We start from the raw sequence: 19,558 nt of genomic DNA on the forward strand, positions 1-19,558 counted from the left end.
AGAAAAAAAAAAAAAAAAGCCGCGATCGGCGGGGCAGTACAGCGGCAGGTCCTTTGCTCCTAGAGGGAGTGAGGGAACTGCCGCCCCCGAATTGCCTCAGGTGCCGCCCCTCTCCCTTGGCCGCCCCAAGCACCTGCTTGTTCAGCTGGTGCCTGGAGCCGGCCCTGGTTAGTAGAGCTGTGTCCATTTACACCAGCTAAGGATCTGGTTTTGTATCTTTACTTACTGAGCAGCTGCAGTAAGTTCGGAGCTGTACAAACAGGAAAACACAGTCCTTTCCCCAAGGAGCTTGCACTCTAAAACATTTAAATAAAATCAAGACAGAACATAGAGGCATGAATTTAGCAGTCACAGCTGTACTCAAAGTGGAAGAAATCTAGATGTAAATTATAGAACATGTATAAGTAATTTCATGCAAAGGGTCATAAACAGGATACATTACAAGATGAGGTGGTTGTAACACAGTCTAAATTAATCCAGGAGACATCTGGGTTTGTTTGTGAAAGTGAAGGAGATTGAGGAGTGTAGACTAAAGCAGAAAAGTGGGATTTAAGAACTGGAGAGAGCAACCGTGTTGGACAGGATGGTCTTTTCTGGGTACATTTCTTGTGTTCTTATGGATCTTGGAAGTTGTGACCGGTGCCCCAGGGGCGGCCACACTGAGATTGCTTAATTAGGGCAAATTGCAAAGAATGGGGCAGACAATCCCCAAAACTGGTGGTTATTCTAATACTTAGATTCACTGAGCTAGCAAAAGAAAAGCTTCTACAATACCTTACTGGTTACCCAGAAGCCAGAAATACAGTTCTCTTAAAGCAACCCAGCTTTCAGCTTCCACCCAAACAGCCTAGTCAAATATGATGAGGATTAGTGAAAACCTTTTTTCATCGTATATAAAAAGTGCTTTCAGGTCAATGAATATTTCAGATCTTACCCAAATACACATTTACAGCCAATTCTTATTAACTAAACTAAAATTTATTAAAAAAGAAAAGAGAGTGAGTACTGGTTAAAAGATCATTATACATACAGATATGAATAAAGTTCTAAGGTCAGTTCATAGTAGAGATGGTGAGCTTCAGAGTTGTAAAAAGTTCTTTCAGAATTAGTTCTATAAGTTATAGTCCAATGTCAGGGTGACCCAGTTTGGAGCTGAGGACCTCAGTCTTGCAACTCAAACTTCCCCTGATGAAGCTTAAGCAGATCTGAGATGATAGGATAAGGGTTCTTTTTATAGTTATCTAGCAGCCTCTTGACAGCGTGCAGTCCTTGGGTGAACAATAGTGTCTTTGACGTAACCTCCTATGTCCTAAGAACCACCAGTGATTAGCTGCATGGATTAATAAAAGGCAATTGCCCATCTCCTACCATTTACAGGTAGTTTCCACAAACTTCAAAGAGAAATAAAGTCAATGATATTACAACATTCACAGTTTACCTAAATATTAACATATCCTTTTGATCTTTGAATTAACAGAATACAGTGATAGACAGGAACCATTTGGTTACACTGTCAACCTCAAACACAATCATTATCTACTAATATGTCTCTAAAGGTTGAATCTGGGTCAATTAGCCTGCTAGTTGTGTAACCTTTCTGGCCCTATGTCACAGAAATGTTCTGGAATAGAGGAACACGGAAGGGAGGAGAAGTATGACTAATGAAGCATAGAGGAAGCTCCAACTGTAAATACATTTTTAGGGCTGAATCAAGATTGGTTTTACTTATGAAAGGAAAAGCCTGGGAAGACCCTGCACTACTATAACCCATTTACTCACAGTGGAAGAAGTAAAAGGGCTGGTTAAAAAACTAAATGCTTGTGAAAAAAGGATGAAAGGAACAGCAGCTGCACCCAAAAGGGCGGGGACAAGATAGGAAATAGGCTGTAAAAGAGTGAAGGCGATTTTTTTGTTTTGATGGCCCACCAAACCTTTCATCATCCATGTAAGCTTATTATTATAGTGCCCCTCCATCTAGCAAGGAGAATTGGGGTGATGTTTTCTCAAACTTGTTAGGGTTACTTCTTCAGTCAGAAAGAGATGATGCTAAAGAGTGGTACCACTCATCTACTAGTATATAAGTTAAAATAAAACTCAGTCACCATATTTGTTAGTCTCTAAGGTGCCACAAGTACTCCTGTTCTTTTTTCAGTCACCATAGTGTTTCAATGTCTAGGTAGTTCCTCCTTCCTTCCAGGGTCTAACTGTGCAGCTTCTGCAAGACACCTTGAGTAGCTTGTCTTCCTTTCACTCTTGCCAGGGGTGAAAGTAAAATTAAGCTCTTACCGGTACGGGGCTAGCTGTGCCCCCTGCTGCCCCGGAAGGGGTGGGGCCTTGGGTGGAAGGGGTGGGGCTGGGGTCAGTGTCCCCCAGCCAGCCCATCTGCACTGCCTGGCCCGCGCCACTTGCGGCTCCAGTGGCGATTTAAAGAGCCCGGGACTCCGGCCACGGTAGCAGCAGCCGGAGCCCCGGGCCCTTTTAAATCGCGGCCCCGGGGGGCACAAAAGGGGCAGCGACATTAATGCGCTGCCATGGCAGCTCTTTAAAGTCAGCGGTACAGGCCGGTACCGGCGGCCACTTTTTACCAGTACACCGTACCGGCCTGTACCACCTTACTTTCATCCCTGACTCCTGCACAACATTCCCTGAAAAAATCATGATGGTCCCAGAAATCCAATCTTGGAACAGTTGGTGACCTCCTTGCTCCTCAGTCTTAACTAAAATTCACTGTAGGGGCTAATGGTTCAAGTTTGTCTTCCTTTGATCTGCTACAAAAATGAAAGGTCAATTAACTTTTTTTCTTAAAATGCTTGCAATCATATGATTTCCTTATTTAAAACAGAGCACCATTGTACAGAAGTCTCATGCCTAAACTGAGTACTTTACATTTCTGTACTGATGCATCGCAATCTCTCTGTGTTTTCCAACCCCTTGAAAAAAGATATATATATTTTTTAATATCAAAGTTAATCAAGTTTTTTTCCCCTAAATGTGCTTTCTACAAACTAATTGAAAGTAACTAATTTAAGTTACAGGAAAATATTTTAATTGAAAGTGGATTTACATTGTAGAAAAATATTCTCTTCATCGGAGGAGGGCCTTGTCACTGGACTTGACTTGGCGTGCTCTGTCACAGGTTCACTCTGTGAATGTGGGAAGTCGTGTCATTTTTCTAAAATCCCCAGTTGTAAAATGGGGAGGATAATGCTTCCCATCTCCCATCCTTTGTCTGTTTATGACCAGACCTTCCAAGGGAGCTAGTTAGGTTCCTGTCTTTGATGAAGCTCCATACAGGTGTAGGGATCTGCCTGTGAGGAACAGCGTCCAGGTTTGCTGTTTTAGATTGTAAGCCATTTCAGGCAGGGAATGTCTCTGACTTAGGCCTGGTCTACACTGCGGGGGGGATCGACCTAAGATACGCAACTTCAGCTACGAGAATAGCGTAGCTGAAGTCGACATATCTTAGTTCTTAGTTCGCGTCCTCATGGCGCGGGATCGACTGCCGCCGCTCCCCCGTCGACTCTACTTCCACCTCTCGCCGCGGTGGAGTTCTGGAGTCGACGGCAGAGTGATCGGGGATCAATTTATAGTTTCTACACTAGACGCGATAAATCAATCCCCGATAGATCGATCACTACCCGCCGATCTGGGTAGTGAAGACGTACCCTATGTGTTTCTAAAACATGTAGCACAATGGAGCCCTCATCTTGGTTGGGGTCTCTGGAGGGCCCTATAATATGATTAATAATAAATTGTAAATTTTTTTGCATGATATAAAAATAATTTTCTAAAGTGATATTGCCCTACATTTTCTTATGCTGGAGTTGCCCAGGCATTTCCATAAATTAATATAGTTTTACCACTCAGTTTCAACAAAGAATTGTGGGTGATGCTTGGAATTGAAATGACCACAGATACATTTTGTTTAGACATAGTGTGTCAAACACTGTTTTTTGTCTCTATAGTGTAAATCTTACACCAGTATTTTGGCCCAGCCTGTTAATAAAGTAATTAATTTGTTATTAAAATATGTCTATAATAATATTATATCATAGTTACATCTTCACAGAGTTTTTTAATTTTTGTTATAGTATTTAGTTATATTTTTATCATGAAGACTGTTACTGGATCTAAATTAAATACGGAAATTTTAATTTTATGCATAACAAAGTTATGATGGAGAGGAAAGCAAGGGAATAAACTGTATTTAATGCCTACAATATAACAAATTGTATGGCACTTTCTAGTTCTTATGGTGTAGCAATATGTTATATAAGATTCAGCTTCCTTTACTGCAAAGCAGGAAACCAAAAAAGGAAGGGTGAAGCACTTCATTTTCTGGCAAGAGAAAAAACAACAATACCTATTTGTTTGACTTTATACCTGCTGTATCCTGGGTAACTGCATTCATTAAAAGAGGCTACTGAACATATTTCAGGTCTGAAGCAGGGTTCCATGGACCCAGCTGAAGGCACACTGAGGATTGCATGGAGTGGGAGCCAGTAATTCATAGTAGATCTGGACATTATAGACTTTAAAACAGCAGAGCGGCTTTGCAGTATAGTACAGCAGGGGTGGACATGTAGACAATTGGCCAGAGAAGTAGTACCAATAACAGGCTTCGTATCTGGATAGATATCCACAGTGTATCAAGGAATAAATGGCTGTATCTGCTTTGATTCTTTCTTTCCCTCCCCATTTATGTTAGTAATTGTTTAGTACTTATATTTGCATAAAAAGAAGCTAATCTATGATAAACTTACATATTCACTGGGTACTTGATTTTTGGTCAAATCTTTGTCCCATTGAAGTCAATGGCTAAACAGGCCAGATTGACAAAAGGACCGTCACATCTCTCTGTACGTTTCCAAGAGTGTATTGTGTTGACACGCTGTTGAGAATAGAAATACCTCCAAAAATTGTGGCCCATAAGGGGAGGGCATTTTAGAGTATTGTTGAATAATTTTGTCACATGTTCTTCTCTTGTCTGATTTTCAGCAAGAACGGTTATCGCCGGTCAAAAAGTCACCAACCTTGATCCATTCTGATTTATCAGCTGTTTATGCTACTATAGTTTTGAACAAGACAGTTTTGTTTTTGGGAACAAAAGATGGACAGTTACTGAAGGTTAGTGGAATGTGGGATTTTTTCCTAATCAATGTGTTTAATGAGTAAATGTTTCCCGTGTTCTATTTTATACATTATATTGTAAATTAACATCATCATCTGGACAGCTCTATATTCTGTTTTGTTTGCATTTTAAAGAACTTCAGTATTGTTACTTTCACTTTCTAAATATTCAAATGCACAATTATTGGTTTACAGTCCCTTGGTGACAGAGGAACACAGAGAACAAAATAACATCCAGATGAGATTATATGTCCTGCTTAAAATCCACAAATATATTTCACTAATTAAATAATACCTATAGTCCTTAATTTATTGTTTGTACCACATTTAGTTAGTCTGTGTTTACCAGTGGATACCAAATATTATTAGATTTCTCTAGTTGTTTTTAAAAAAACACTTTTCTGTGTCTGTGGTTATCTGTCCATTAGGAACCAAGACCAGACTCATTTTATTAAGGCTACTGAGCAGTTGACCTTTGCCTGTTTTGAATCAAAAACTTAGAAATGAAAGGCTTCCATCTCACTGTCAAACCCGGGAGGCAACTCTCTTTTATTTTAGATTTTTTGCCCCAGAGTTCTGTAACAGTGCATTTCCTGTCTACACTGCAAAAGATGACTCTTTTTGTTTTTATTAAGCAGACAGCTGGAGTAGAGTAGAATACACTATGAAAAACTTTCTCCTGTTTGTTTCCAGGGTGCTGGAGACCAATTTTTGATAATTAAATAAAACTGAAGGCTTTCATGTTTCTATAGCTCAGTGGAGACCATGAACACGTCTCTGTTGCTTAGCCTTGTTTGTGGAAATAAGAAATAAACTCAGGGCAAATTTTGTACTGATGTTAGTTTGCTGATTAGTATAAACATTAAAATATCTTTGGATCCCCTACTCCTTTTACTTTTGTGAGAGGAGAGGCGTAGAAACTTGTGGATTTGGGTTGGGTGAGATATGGAAGAGGAATAGCAACTCACAAGCATCCTCTCATCAACCCCAAAAGCCCCAGGGCAAAGCAACTCCTGTTACTGGAGACAGAGTCAGCAATAACTTGTGTAGGTTCCTTTTCATGCTGTGGAAACTCCCCCTTGAGGGGTGGTCCTGGGAAGCAGGGGTCCGGGGAGCCAAGTCCCGTACAGCATTACTCAAACAAGAGCTGTACTGTCAAGGGGCTGCAGGGAGTACTGGGATTTGGGTGGCAGTGTGGAAGCATGGAGCCTCTACCCAGATAGTCTTTGCCTCTGGGAGTACCCCTGGATTTAGGGGGCTGAACCTCTGCCATGAAGCAGGGTAGGGGCCACTCTCCATCTTCTCAGAGAAGAAGGCATAAGATCGGTCTACGTTAGTGGTCCCCAAACTGTGGGCGCACCCCCATAATGGGGTGTGGTGAAACATTTAGGGGGGGCGTGGTGGGACCACCCAGCCATGCTCTGCCCCCATCTCTGCTCTGGCCCCACCCCCAGCTGCGGTCCCGGCTGCTGGCTGAGACTCTGCCCCTGGTTCTGCCCTCAGCCTCGGTCCCTGGCCTGGCCGCAACTCCACATGCGGCTCCTGCTGCCGGCCCCAACTGCTGCGTGGCCAAGGCTCCGCTCCCAGCCTTGGCCCCACTCCCAGCTCCAGCCCTGGCCCTGGCCTCGGCCCCTGGCTCCCAGCCCAGCTGCAGCTCTGGCCTGAGCCTTGACTCCCTTATCCCTATCTTCGCCCTCCTTCCCCTGGGAGCCACGACTCAGCCCCAGCCATGTCTCCCAGGCATGGACGGGTAAGGAGCGGCCCGATGTGAAAAGTTTGGGGACCACTGGTCTACATCTTAGACCTTAGTTCGTACTATAGACCCCTTCACCCTCCACTCTACCGATAGAAATTGTTACATACTTCATATCATATGGGTATATCTCTCTCTTCCTCCTCGTTTGATGTTGATTTCAGTTAGTTACTTAATACTGATAAAAATTACATTACCTACCCTACTCCAAGATCCAGATTCAGTACAAAATATATCTAGTTTCTATGCTACAGAAAATATGATCTGATGTTCTTGTCCTCCAGCTTTCTGAATTATGAGAATCAGACACATTCTAAAGAAATCAGATCACAATAAGTCCTCTAAGTGGTCTAATGATGTAGCCACTGTCAGAGCATGGAAAGGATTTATGATTAAAATATTAACTGTCTTCTTGTTAATTAAGGGGTTTAGTGGATAATTTTACATCTCATGTTTTTAGGCTATTCTTAACGACAACATGGAACCGAACTGCCCAGAGATTTTGTATGAAATTGAAGAAGAATCTTCTGTTTTTCCCAAACTTGTACTTGACCCAGTGGATAGTGACTACATATATCTGGCATTTGCTAACGAGGTTGGTACAATACTAGATAAAATGATTAAATGATTAATTGCTATCTTTAACACTTTAATACATTTTCTGTTATTGTATAAGTAGAGCTTTTCAATTGAATTACAATCAAACCTTGATTATCCAAACTGCAGTTAACCAAAGCTTGGCTGCATCCCCCAAAGTTTCGCTTTAGACCCGCAGAGCTCATAATAGGCACTTAAACCCATGATGACTATGTTCTCCCATTGAGGGAGTACTCATATGATTAAAGTTAAGCACATGGTTAAGTGTTTTGCTGGATCGAGACTAGAGTGTTTGAACCAGTCACGACTGAACACAAGCTGCATAGAAGACCTGCTGATAAACAGGTCTCATAAACTCTGTGGGAACAAAGCGCTGAGCCAGTGGGCTAGTTCTCTATAATGTGCGGCGTCTGGTAGCAGGCTTTGCAGGCAGTACTACTGAATTATGTTAACTCGAGATATGGGTTTGAAATCCTGGCCTTATTGAAGTCAATGGCAAAACTGCTATTCATTTTGGTGGGGCAGTATTTCACCCATGATCTTTATACCTTCCCTTACGATAAAGTCTCTTCAGTGCCAGTGAAAATCATATTTTTACCCTAAAATCTAGCAGAATGATTACAAATTGTTATAGACACCCCTTGACTTTCAAGGATGGAGAATCTCAAAGTGCAAAAGTTTACTGTTCTAAAAATAGGTCTAGATCTTTAGAAGAAAGAGCTTGATGTTCTTTAGTCTTGTTGGAAGAGCAAATTACTATGGAGAAACATTTAGGAATAAATACCTCTCCAAAACCTTGCTTAGGGGCTTAGGAAGATCTTTCATAAAAGGAGACTTCTGATCCTGAGTACAGACTTAAGTTTGTTAGTAAATTCCCCTAATGATCTGAACCTCTAATTATTTCAGACACCTTCAAATAAATTGGGTTCTGTTGTATATATTTCGAATAAGAGTTGATCGAGGGTCTGAGCAAAACCACAATAAACAAAAACAAACAATCTTAATGCCTGCAATACCATTTATAAGCAAATATTTTGAATCAGGAAAAAGTTTAGCATTTATAAATAATGTTCATAGTTTTCATTTAAATTATTTCATATTGAAAATGGTTAATTGGAATATTAGAGACAAATTTTCAAATATACATGTATCCACAATAACCTGTTTTTGCACACTAAAATGGAATTTTGAACACATTTCATAATTCCATGCATTTGTACCAGTTTGCATGTGTAGTTACCCAATGCATACATGCAAATATCTATTTGCATGCACAGATGCATTTTTTGCACATGCATTTTTGGATGCACACTCATTGCAACATTCAAAAATTTGATTTTTAAGAGGCAAAAATCCATTCTCTGCTAAACTAGAAGATTCATCATAAACATGCCCCTTTCTATTATACATAATTCACTATGCTATTCCAGTATTTCTCCCGTATCCACTTATGGTAACATGGGATTTTTCAGAAGTTAGAACCTAATAGCTAGTTTTCCAGACTAAAATTTACCTTACTTTACGAGTTAACTAATGAGAAAACTCCATAGATATCCAGTGGATATCTATTTTTTTTAAGTACATCACTTGCTTGCTGTAGATTTTTTTAAAGGCAAAGAATAAACATTCATTTTATGAGGTTCATGAAAAACTCAGGGCAAATTTTGTACTGATGTTAGTTTGCTGATTAGTATAAATATTAAAATATCTTTGGATCCCCTACTCCTTTTGCCCTTTTTGAGCAGAGCTAGTACGGTTCAGCTTAAGTTATTGCTTTCTGTATTTTTAGGTGAGAAGAATACAGGTTGCAAACTGCAATAAATATGGTTCCTGTAAAGAATGTTTATCTGCAAAGGATCCACACTGTGGATGGTGTCATTTAAGCAAAAGGTATTGTCTGATATTTTAGACTTTCATACAAAACCATAATTAAATGTTATTTTTTAATAATTCAGGGCTGTATTCAGAATATACTTAGGCCTGATGTACACTAGGAATTTATATCGATATAGCCATGTCTTTTAGAGGTGTGAAAAATTCACACCCTGAGAGACATAGTCAAACTAGCCTTACCCTCCCCCCGTGTAGTCAGTGCTAGGGTGACAGAAAAATTCTTCTGTCAGCCTAGATACCACCACTTGTGGAGATGGATTACCTACACCAACAGGAGAACCTCTTCCATCGGTGTAGGTAATGGCTACACTGAAATGCTACTGTGGCTCAGCTGCAGCAACGCTGCTGTGCCACTGTAGTGTTTTAAGGGTAGACAAGCCCTAAGTGTCTCTTCAGCTATAGGGGAATTTTTATGAAGCCCTCTAGCTATAAATATATGACATGTTTACTGTCACATGAGAAGGGGCTCCATGCCTTCCAGGGGCTGTGTTAACCTCTGGACATTTAGGATCTCCCGATGAAATTTATGTAGGACTGGTGAGAAGAGTGAATTCTTCTGTTTTAAAAAATCATTTGTTGTATTAAATCATGAACAGGTATCTAGAGACCCTCTTTTTAATGCTAGGCATATTTTGTATGTGAAAATATAAATAAAGTCCTGAATCTCCTTCAGCAGTTAGGGTTCATTGTATTAGAATTCTTGTCTGATTCTCTATGCAAAATGTTAGGAAGATTTTTCTTCTAGGTCAGTAGGGAACAACTTCCTAAGTATCTCCCATTTTTGCCATTAGTTTTGTTGCTTTGTTTGAAGCTGCATGGGCAGGTTTGGCAGACTGCTGTACATTTTAATCCCATCCAGTTTGTTTTGCGTTGATGTTAACAGACTGCTGTTGAAGACCCAGGCATAGGCGGATATTGGTGGAAAGTAATCAAGTATCTTTTAAGTTGTTTTATCCAAGTTGTCTTTTGCTGACCCAGAACAGAAGTTCCACCAAAACTATGTTGTTAATGGATGGTAGGTCCATCAGTATGAAGGATAGATCCGTCAATGGCTATTAGCCAAGATGGTCAGGGATGCAACCCCAGGCTCTGGGTGTCCTTAAATCTTTGATTGCCAGAAGCTGTGACTGGACCACAAGGAATGGATCACTCAGTATTTGCCCTGTTCTATTCATTGCCCATGCAGCATCTGGGATGGGCCACTACAGGGTACTGGGCTAGATGTGCCATTGGTCTGACCCAGCATGGCTGTTCCTGTTTTTATGTTCTTTTGTTATTTATGTTACCATTATTGAGCTTTTCAGGTTTCGGGTTTTCTATGTGAGAAGTTACACATAGAATAGATGAGAGCTATTAATCAGTAAATCTCCTGTTAATGAAGGGGAGAGATATCACCAAAAGCTTCCATCTGTTGGAGAGAAAGAAAATCTGCATTTTTAAGAAACCAAATTACTATAATATGCAACCTACTTAACACCCACACGATTTTTCAATATTAATGGATTTGTTTTTGCAAATTGAGGATGAAAAGTGAGTTTTTAGAAAAAGAGGTGGAGATGTTTTTAACAAATGTTTTTATTTAAGTTTCTACATATACACTAAAAACAATGTACTCTGTAATATATCTTTATCATGTGCCAGAAGTACACTTGTTGTTGTCAGCAGATATTGTTCTTTGTACAATAATTTATCCTTATCTGCTCCTTTACTTAAGGATAAATGTTTGTCTTAAATACACTTTCCCTTTATTTGAATAAAACTTATTATCATCTCCTGATTTTAAAGGGATAAAATTATCAGTATTGATTTAAATGATGGTGTTCTGATGTGAAAATATGTACATCTTGTCACATCTGTATACATGAAACAAAAAAATATTTTTTCTACTTTTTCATTAAATAAGGGCTAGTGCATACATTCCCTTCAGTCTGTCAAAACTTTTAATAACAGAATAGAGCATTTCATCTGGATCTGTATTTAATTTCCACATGTAAATCTGTGCTTAACTGAAGTATGTTGGAATGAATCCAGTTGGAGGTGCTAATATTTTTTTATGCATTTCACATAGGAAAAGAATACAACCTTGCCTCCATATTTATACCTGCCTCTGGAAATTTCCATTACATGCGTCTGACAAAGTGGGCATTCACCCACGAAAGCTTATGCTCCAATACATCTGTTAGTCTTAAAGGTGCCACAGGACTCTCTGTTGCTTTTTCCTGTTCCAGACTAAAACGGCTACCCCTCTGATACTTAACAGATCTGTGTTATTTTTCTTATTGAAGAGCAGCTTAATTTTCAAATGTACTGCGCACTTGCAGCTCCCCTTGACTTCAGTGGGAAATGAGTTGATCAGCACTTTTGAAATCAGGCCACATTTCTTCAGAAAGGGCTGTACTTTTGCACCAGGAAACCAGCATATTGCAGCAAGACAATAAAGAGATGAAGTACAGTAAACCAAAATGGCTTTTTGGTTAACACAGTGGTAAACTAGGTGAAGGTCCTTTATTGACTTAATCATACAGTAATGAATCTGTACATCTAGATATAGTGCTCTTCATGGTATATGAATGAAGTGATGCACATTGTAAAGAGGGATCTTTAACAGAATAAATATTTTGCTTGCTTGTAAAGATGTGACAAATTCTCAATTCTGCATCTGTCTGTACACAAATTCATGCATTTTGCAAATCTCATTGTGAAATTAATTGCAAATACTTAAACTGGACCATGCCACCTTGACTCTGTCAAATCTGCCACCCGCTCTCAGCCATTGCCAGACTCTGTCCTTCTAAACTTGCTCCCGTCTTCAAGATTCCCAGTCATTCACATCAATTTCTTTGTGTTCTCTCTTGCCTCCATGTCCCAGCTCCCTCATTTACAGTGCCACTGATCCAGTCCCAGCTCTCTGCCTCCATCATGACTGGGCTCCAGATACCCTCACCTGCTCACTCTTAATGCATAGCTCTTTCCCTCCCTAGTAATTTTCTGAATCTGAATGCTGATAGCTGCTAACTGTCTGCCAGATACCAGTAGTCACTTGTAAGTACCCAATGGATCAAAAAAATTATGTGGCTTTGTTAGATCCCAATTTATTATTTATACAGTATGGGCTAAGGCCATGTCTACACTACAAACTGCAGTCATTGCAAGTTATGTCAATGTATAGTTGTCAAAGTTTATGAGTAAACTTGGCTGCTTGTGTTGGTGCTGTGTGTATTCACCAGGAGTGCTTGTGTTTATGTAGTGTGGTGCACCACGGGTAGGTATCCCAGCGGGCCATTCACCCCCACCTGAGTCACTGCCTTTGGGGACATTTTCTCAGTGTTTTCTGGGATAGTAATGATTCGCCAGGCATTTTGGGAAGCTAGGTGTCAAGTTCCCAGCATGCAAGTTTCTCCATTCCATAGTACTTTCCACGTTCCATAATTTTTATGATTTTTTTTTAAAAATGCCACAAACTTGTGTGGTACTTTTCAGTGTCTGCTGTCTCTGACACAAGCAGGGAGCCCTCAGCGCTCAGCACTAGTTTCATGACCATTGCAAATACAGAATGCTGACCTTCAGGAAGTACTGCAACAACCAAGATGAGGAAGATGATGATGTCTCTGAGGAGAGTTTGTTGATGGACATAGCAAACAAAAATTCCAGGTTGTTGGTGGTGTTCATGAGCAGCTGCAGATGGTGGAGCACCACTTCTGGGCCCAAGAAATGAGCACTGACTGGTGGGATTGCATTGTAATGCAGGTATGGGATGATGAGCAGTGGCTGCAGAACTTTCAGATGCAAAAGGCCACATTCCTGGATCTCTGTGCCAAGCTCGCCCCAGCCCTCCAGTGCAGGGACACCAGAATGAAAGATGCACCAACAGTAGAGAAGAGTGTGGTGATCATGCTCTGGAAGCTTGCAATACCAGATTGCTACTGTTCAATGAGAAATCATTTTGGAGTTGGAAAATCCACAGTGGAGTCCATTGTCGTGCAAGTGTGTGGGGCTGTTAATTCTCTCCTGCTATGCAGGACTGTGATTCTTGGCAATGTGGAAGAAATAGTGGATGGATTTGAAGCCATGGAATTCCCGAACTGTGGCGAGGTGATAGATGGAACACATATCCCTATTTTGGCACCAGCCTACTTTGCTTGTAAGTACACCAACAGAAAGGGCTACTTTTCTATGGTAATACAAGTGCTAGTGGATCACCAGGGCTTCTTCATTGAAATCAACGCAGGCTGGTAAGGGAAGGTGCATAATGCTCTCATCTTTAAGAACACAGGACGGCTGAGAAAGCTGAATATAGGGATATTCTATCCTGATCAGTGGATTACCTTTGGTGATGTGGAAATGCCTGTAGTGATTCTGGGGGACCTAGCCTACACCTTGCTCCCCTGCTTCATGAAGCCGTACACTGGCCACCTTGACAGCACCAAGGAAAGATTTAACTACAGGATCAGTAGGTGCAGAATGACTGTGGAATGTTCTTTGGTAGATTGAAGGGTTGCTGGTGTTTTATTCACTAGTCTCAGCGAGGAAAAAATCCCAGTGGTTATAGCTGCATGTTGTATAGGTGTCATATACGTGAGGCAAAGAGAGAAAAGCTGCCACCAGGATGTAGGGGCAAGGTGGAGTGGCTGTCTGCTAGTTTGAACAACCTGACACCAGGGCTGTTACAGGAGCCCAATGTGGAGCTATACATTTGAGGGAGGCTTTAAAGATTCCTTTTTACAGTTAGCCACATTAGTGTTCTCTCTTGCTGTCTTGAGAGAGTGTCTCTCTTCTATAGTTTAAAGTATGTATTGTTTTGGTTTTTGCCTGCTGGTATCTATTCCCTTGTGCCCGCTGCAAAATAATAAATACTACTGTGCCTGTGGCTTTGCCTGCCACAACAAGTTGTGTGGTGCTTGCTGTACCTTTATAAATATGGCTGGGTGTTTTCTGACACTCTCTGAATTCTGGGGTGCGTGATGTGCATTTGTAAGTACTGTTTGATTTCTTAACTGCCAATATGCATTCTGTAATATTTGGTGTGAAACTAATAAAGATACTCTGATTCTCCGAAAATAGAACTTTGCTGAGTGAGCTGCCGGGTGTGTTCGTCAGGTTAGGCAACTAGGAAAGGGCATTTCAAAAATGTGGGGTTTTTCAAGGAGGGAAGGGGGCAGGCTTCTGGTCTCTTTCATCCTTGGGCATTGGAATTTAATATTATGAGAAGAGCAGTCACTGTCGCAGGGAGAGGGGCATTGTGGGACAGTAGCGGGAGGACTCTTAGGGTTGACTCAGGTCGTGCAGTGTCTACACTCGCACTGCATCAGTCAGAGTAGGTTGATCATGGCTCTGCACCGTTCAGGGAGGTGGTTTTACTACATTGCCGTAATGGGATTCTTACTTTGGCTGGAGGTGCATAAACAGGTCGAGGCAAGGCAACTTATGTTGACTTAACATTGTAGTGTAGACCAGGCCTAAGGATAGGGATATAACAAGATCATCTCACCCTTAAGTAAGTGTGCTTTACCAACATGTCAAGCATCATTTCAGTTGGTACTGGGGAGTAATAAGAACTTGGTGTGATGGGGCTCTGTGTGTTATACCTTTCCATTGTCACTGTTTCCTATAAAATCACCTTTCCTTTTAGTACTGTGCATGAGCATTAAAGGCCACCTTTAGGGCAGAGAAGGACACATTGTCTAGGGCCTGAAACAAACAGAACTCAGGAAATATCGTTCCTTGTTTTTGCCATGTAGGTGTTAGAATTTTCTTATTTAAATCACATAAATTAGATATTCTGATAATCTAGAAGAAAGTTTTTCACTCTCGACCCTTCAGGCAAATATCTTTGCCCTGGATATAATTTAAGAGATTCAGTCTTAAACTCATCTCTGTCTTTCTGCTAATATTGCTGAAGTTAGTCTGTCTCCCTGTTTATAAACTGCAAGATACAATAGATACAGAGCTTTGCATTCCTTCCTTCTTTAACACTGAGCACCTTTGATCAAACTTCTCACTCAGTGGGTCTAATATTACTCTCATGTGCACCTGTGTGATCCTACTGAAGTCAGTATGGTTGCAAGAGTGTACATGAGAGCTGAATTTGTCCCATTTAGTTCAAGTGAAACCTTGTCAACCACACTGTTAGTTTCTTGCAGTAAGGTTAGGATCTGAGCATTGTCTGTGAGGGCCTCAGCAGGTTCTGGTGCGATAGGAATTCAGTTTCCTGAGTTAGAGCACACAGAAAGTGGCCACTTGCTTGACTCTGTTTGTGCTGCCAACATCTTGATTTTTAGGCATCTTGGGGGGGGTGGGGGTGTTCTTCAGTCTTTTATTCATTTTTCCTTTTAGGATAATTCACTGTTTGTCTAAACATACTTTCATATAGTGATCCCTGAAAAATCCCATTGAATCCCCTGTCAGGATCTGTTACTTGAGGAATTTTATTAATTAAAGCCCCAAACATGCTTAATTGTAGATACTTGAGTAGTTCCATTTAAGTAAAGTTAATCATACACATAAGTGTTTTCGGGATTGAGGCATCATATTTTTTATTCCACATGGTTCAAACAAACCAGTTTTGAATAGTTTTGTTATTATTTGCCTCCTGGAAATGAATGCTTTATTAAAACATTTCAAAAATTCCTAGTTGCTCCATGGTCTTCTGTCCAAACATACTTCTGTGCAGTCTGATTTACAGTGTATATTTTCTACAACAGTTTGATATTAATTGAACTTCATATGCCTACCCCTCCCACCTCTGATTTAATTTATACTTTAATGCTAGCAAAATATATTTTGCTATACCTTGTCAGAGACAGGGGTCTGATCCAAAGCCCATTAGAGTCAGTGGGAAGAGTCTCATTGGCATCAGTGGGCTTTGGACCAGACTTCAGGCCCCCTAAGACCATCTTAACTCAAATGTGTAAGTGCATTTCTAAACAAAGTCCCATTGACTTCAGAATACTTTGCTGAATCAGGGCCTAAATGCATAAATGACTGCGCTGTGTATTTATTTCGAAATGGTAAATACGACTAGAAGATTTGTCTGACTGTTCTCCTATAGCTTTTTGTGGTAGCAGCTGGGTTCCTGTTAAAAATCAATAAGATACTGAATAAATTGAAGCACTGCATCTGGTACTGAAGCTAGTATAAAGAAGAATTGACTAGTGAAATTTTGTGTGTGTATATGTGGTATTATTTTTAGGTGCTCTTTAAAAGGAAATTGTCCACATTCAGATAACTCAAGGGACTGGGTTAACATTTCACATGAAGCTGATAAATGCCTTACAATCCAGATACGTCTCATTGGTAGAAACGAGGTATGTAAAAACAGTTTTATGTGTATTTGTTTGTCATTTTAAATGTGCTATTGCATCACTTACAGTAACTTTCCTCTTTTGGTCAGTGCACTCCATAAATCAGCACCTGTCCATCTCAAAAACTGACAAATATAGTGGATGCTCTAACTGGGTGAATTTATAGATATGATAGATGCTCCCCTTATACCTCTTCTCGTCTCAGCCACAAGATGGGACATAAGGCCTTGCTTTATTGTGCTGACTCAGTACTTCATTATGCTGCCCAAGGGAGTGATTTAGTTATATTGTGACTTTATCACTTACGTTGTCCAGGGAGTATTTATGAAATGCACTAACTGGATTCCAGGTTTTATAAGAAGTCAGACTACAAGGCAGCATATGCACACAAATACAAACATGATCTTTGAGACCGTGACACTAGTGTTTGCAAAAATATTGAAATGAAAATGAATAGAGAAAAAAAATCACAGGATCCTAGGAATGAGAAATGGAATATATGTACAGATGGAAGCCCACAGAGAACTTAATAGGGATGAAATCAGTAAGAGTCTATAGAAATTGCTCTAATAATTGATATATAATAATATTAATACCTAGCTCTTGCACAGTGCTTTTCGTCAGTAAATCTGAATGCTTTACAAAAGAGGTAAGCATTGATATCCCATGCGGGGAAACTGAGGCACGGGGAGGTGAAGTGACTTGCCCAAGGTCACCAGCAGGCCAATGGTCAAACTGGGAAGAGAGCCTAGGTCTCCTGAGTCCCAGCCCAGTGCTCTATGCACTACAGAGTTATTTTTAAAATTCTATAGAAGTTCAAAAAGGGTCCTCCTGTTAGCACAAAAAAAAGAATATGTACTATGGAGGCTAGTTTTATATATGCATACCAGTGCAGCTTTCGCTCCTTCTGTAGTAGATCTCACTTTTAGAATTTTTTTTCTGGGGTTCAGTCTCAATAGTCTTAATGTCATCCCTTTATATTGATATATCCCCTGTACCCTCTTAAATACTTCTTCTATCTCCTCGTTGATCGCATCCTTTAAATCATTGTAGGCTGGTTTCATGTCCCCGAGCTTAGTTGTTTCTTTGCCAGCCTATTCATCTTTACCTCTGTTAATCTTTCCTCATACATCAGTCACTCCAGCATCATGATTGTTTTTGCTTCTCTTTTCTATATTCCCTCCATTTCTGAGACATATTTCTGGCAATAAGAAAAAGATAGAAGTATGTTTGCTAAACACCATGAGGCGTAAAGCTGTTTATAGCTTATTCAGATGCAAGTGTCACTCTTACTGCTCCTGCCACCTACAATCAGCACTACCACTATCACCTGACCAATTATTCTTGACTTGAGTGGGGTAAACAATTCATATTGATTAATATATTGGGCAAACCCAGCCCCTTTGTCCTTTGGAGAATTGTCCATGAACAGACTGCATTTTGTACTAATTTGCTCACTATCTGAGATTGTTTGGAGTCTCTTGCAAACAAATTTCGGTTTATGGATTTGCTCATTATCTGTTCACCACAAGTATTGCTTTGAGTATTCATTTTTTGAGCTGTGTGGTTGGCCACCCAATTTGTATGATATTCATTTTGTTTCTTGATTGCATGAGCTAACATTTATAAATTACTTCCAACCAATTTAGTACAAAACAGATTTTATATTGTAATTAAATGCATTTTGGATATAGACCCAAAAGTTAACTTTCCATGAACATTTATACAGACCTGCACAAATATTTGTGAAAAGGGAATATAAAGGAGCATAACACTGTCAAAGCAAAATTCAATTAAACAGTTGTGAAAATATTCAAAAATATTTTTTCTCTCTTTTCACACACCTCTGATTTTAACAAGTCAGTAGTGCAGTAGCTCTCATCAACATCTTTTTTGTATCCTTCCCTGCTTAGAATTCCCTTTGACAGGCCTCTGGTGAATCTGTCTGCTTCAGACATGGTAGTTTTTCTCTGCACTTTATGTAGTTTGAACTTGTGTGAAGACAGAAAGGCAATTTAATAAATATTGCAAGTAATCAATTGTATTTTTACTTTTTTTTTTTTTTAGATTGTTGTGACTGCAATTGGAGATGTTTCAGCGGTCTCCAAAGGACACTTTGTTTGTATTGTGAAAGAGACAAAAACCAACCAAGTACTTTGTGAAAAGAAAGAGCCACAAATCATGAACTGTTCTTGCAATCTAAATAATTCAGCACTAATCAACAGGGGTATGTTTATTGAGCATCCACATGTTAAATACTTATTCATTATCCTTTATAACTGATTAAAACCAACAGTGAATACCTGCCCAGTGAGCGTAAGATGTAGATCAGTGGTCTCCAATCTTTTTACTCACAAGATCACTTATTGAATTTAAGATCAACCCAGGATCTGCCCCGCTCCTTCCCCAAGGCCCCTCCCCGCTCACTCCATTCCCCCCATCCTCCGTCGCTCACTCTCCCCCACCCTCACTCACTTTCACTGGGCTGGGGCATGGGTTGGGGTGTGGGAGGGGGTGCAGGCTCTGGGCTGGGGCCGAGGGGTTCGGAGTATGGGAGTGGGCTCTGGGCTGAGCCTTGGGCAGAGGGTTGGGATGCAGGAGTGAGGGGCGCAAGCTCTGGGAGGGAGTTTGGGTGCAGGGGTCATATGGTCACACTGTACCTAATCTCATAGAATCCACTGGACATTTCATGAGTTTTACTTTTTGTTAGTGTCATTTGTGGTTTATAGATCCAAAATCCTTCAGGGACTGTCACAAATCAGTGTAACATTCTCAACTGTGGGGTGTCCAGGCTGGGGAGGAGTGTCTGGGTGGGGCAGGGGGTTGGGGTGCAGGCTGGGGTGCGAGCTCTGGGAGGGAGTTTGGGTACACGAGGGGTAGGGTG

At 40.5% G+C, this 19,558-nt stretch overlaps 1 protein-coding gene across 1 annotated transcript in view; it reads left to right on the top strand.

The window, feature by feature from the left end:
- PLXNC1 (plexin C1) overlaps positions 1-19,558 on the top strand; it is a 96,300-nt gene that overhangs the window by 8,555 nt on the left and 68,187 nt on the right. Inside the window, 5 exon segments of the mRNA XM_029910854.1 lie at positions 4,999-5,127; positions 7,344-7,478; positions 9,270-9,370; positions 16,563-16,677; positions 18,742-18,901. Coding sequence (XP_029766714.1) covers positions 4,999-5,127; positions 7,344-7,478; positions 9,270-9,370; positions 16,563-16,677; positions 18,742-18,901 — 640 coding nt within the window.

This window comes from Terrapene carolina, unplaced genomic scaffold (genome assembly GCF_002925995.2).
Source record: "Terrapene carolina triunguis isolate 2854851 unplaced genomic scaffold, T_m_triunguis-2.0 Scaffold68, whole genome shotgun sequence".
Taxonomy (NCBI): Eukaryota; Metazoa; Chordata; order Testudines; family Emydidae; genus Terrapene; species Terrapene triunguis.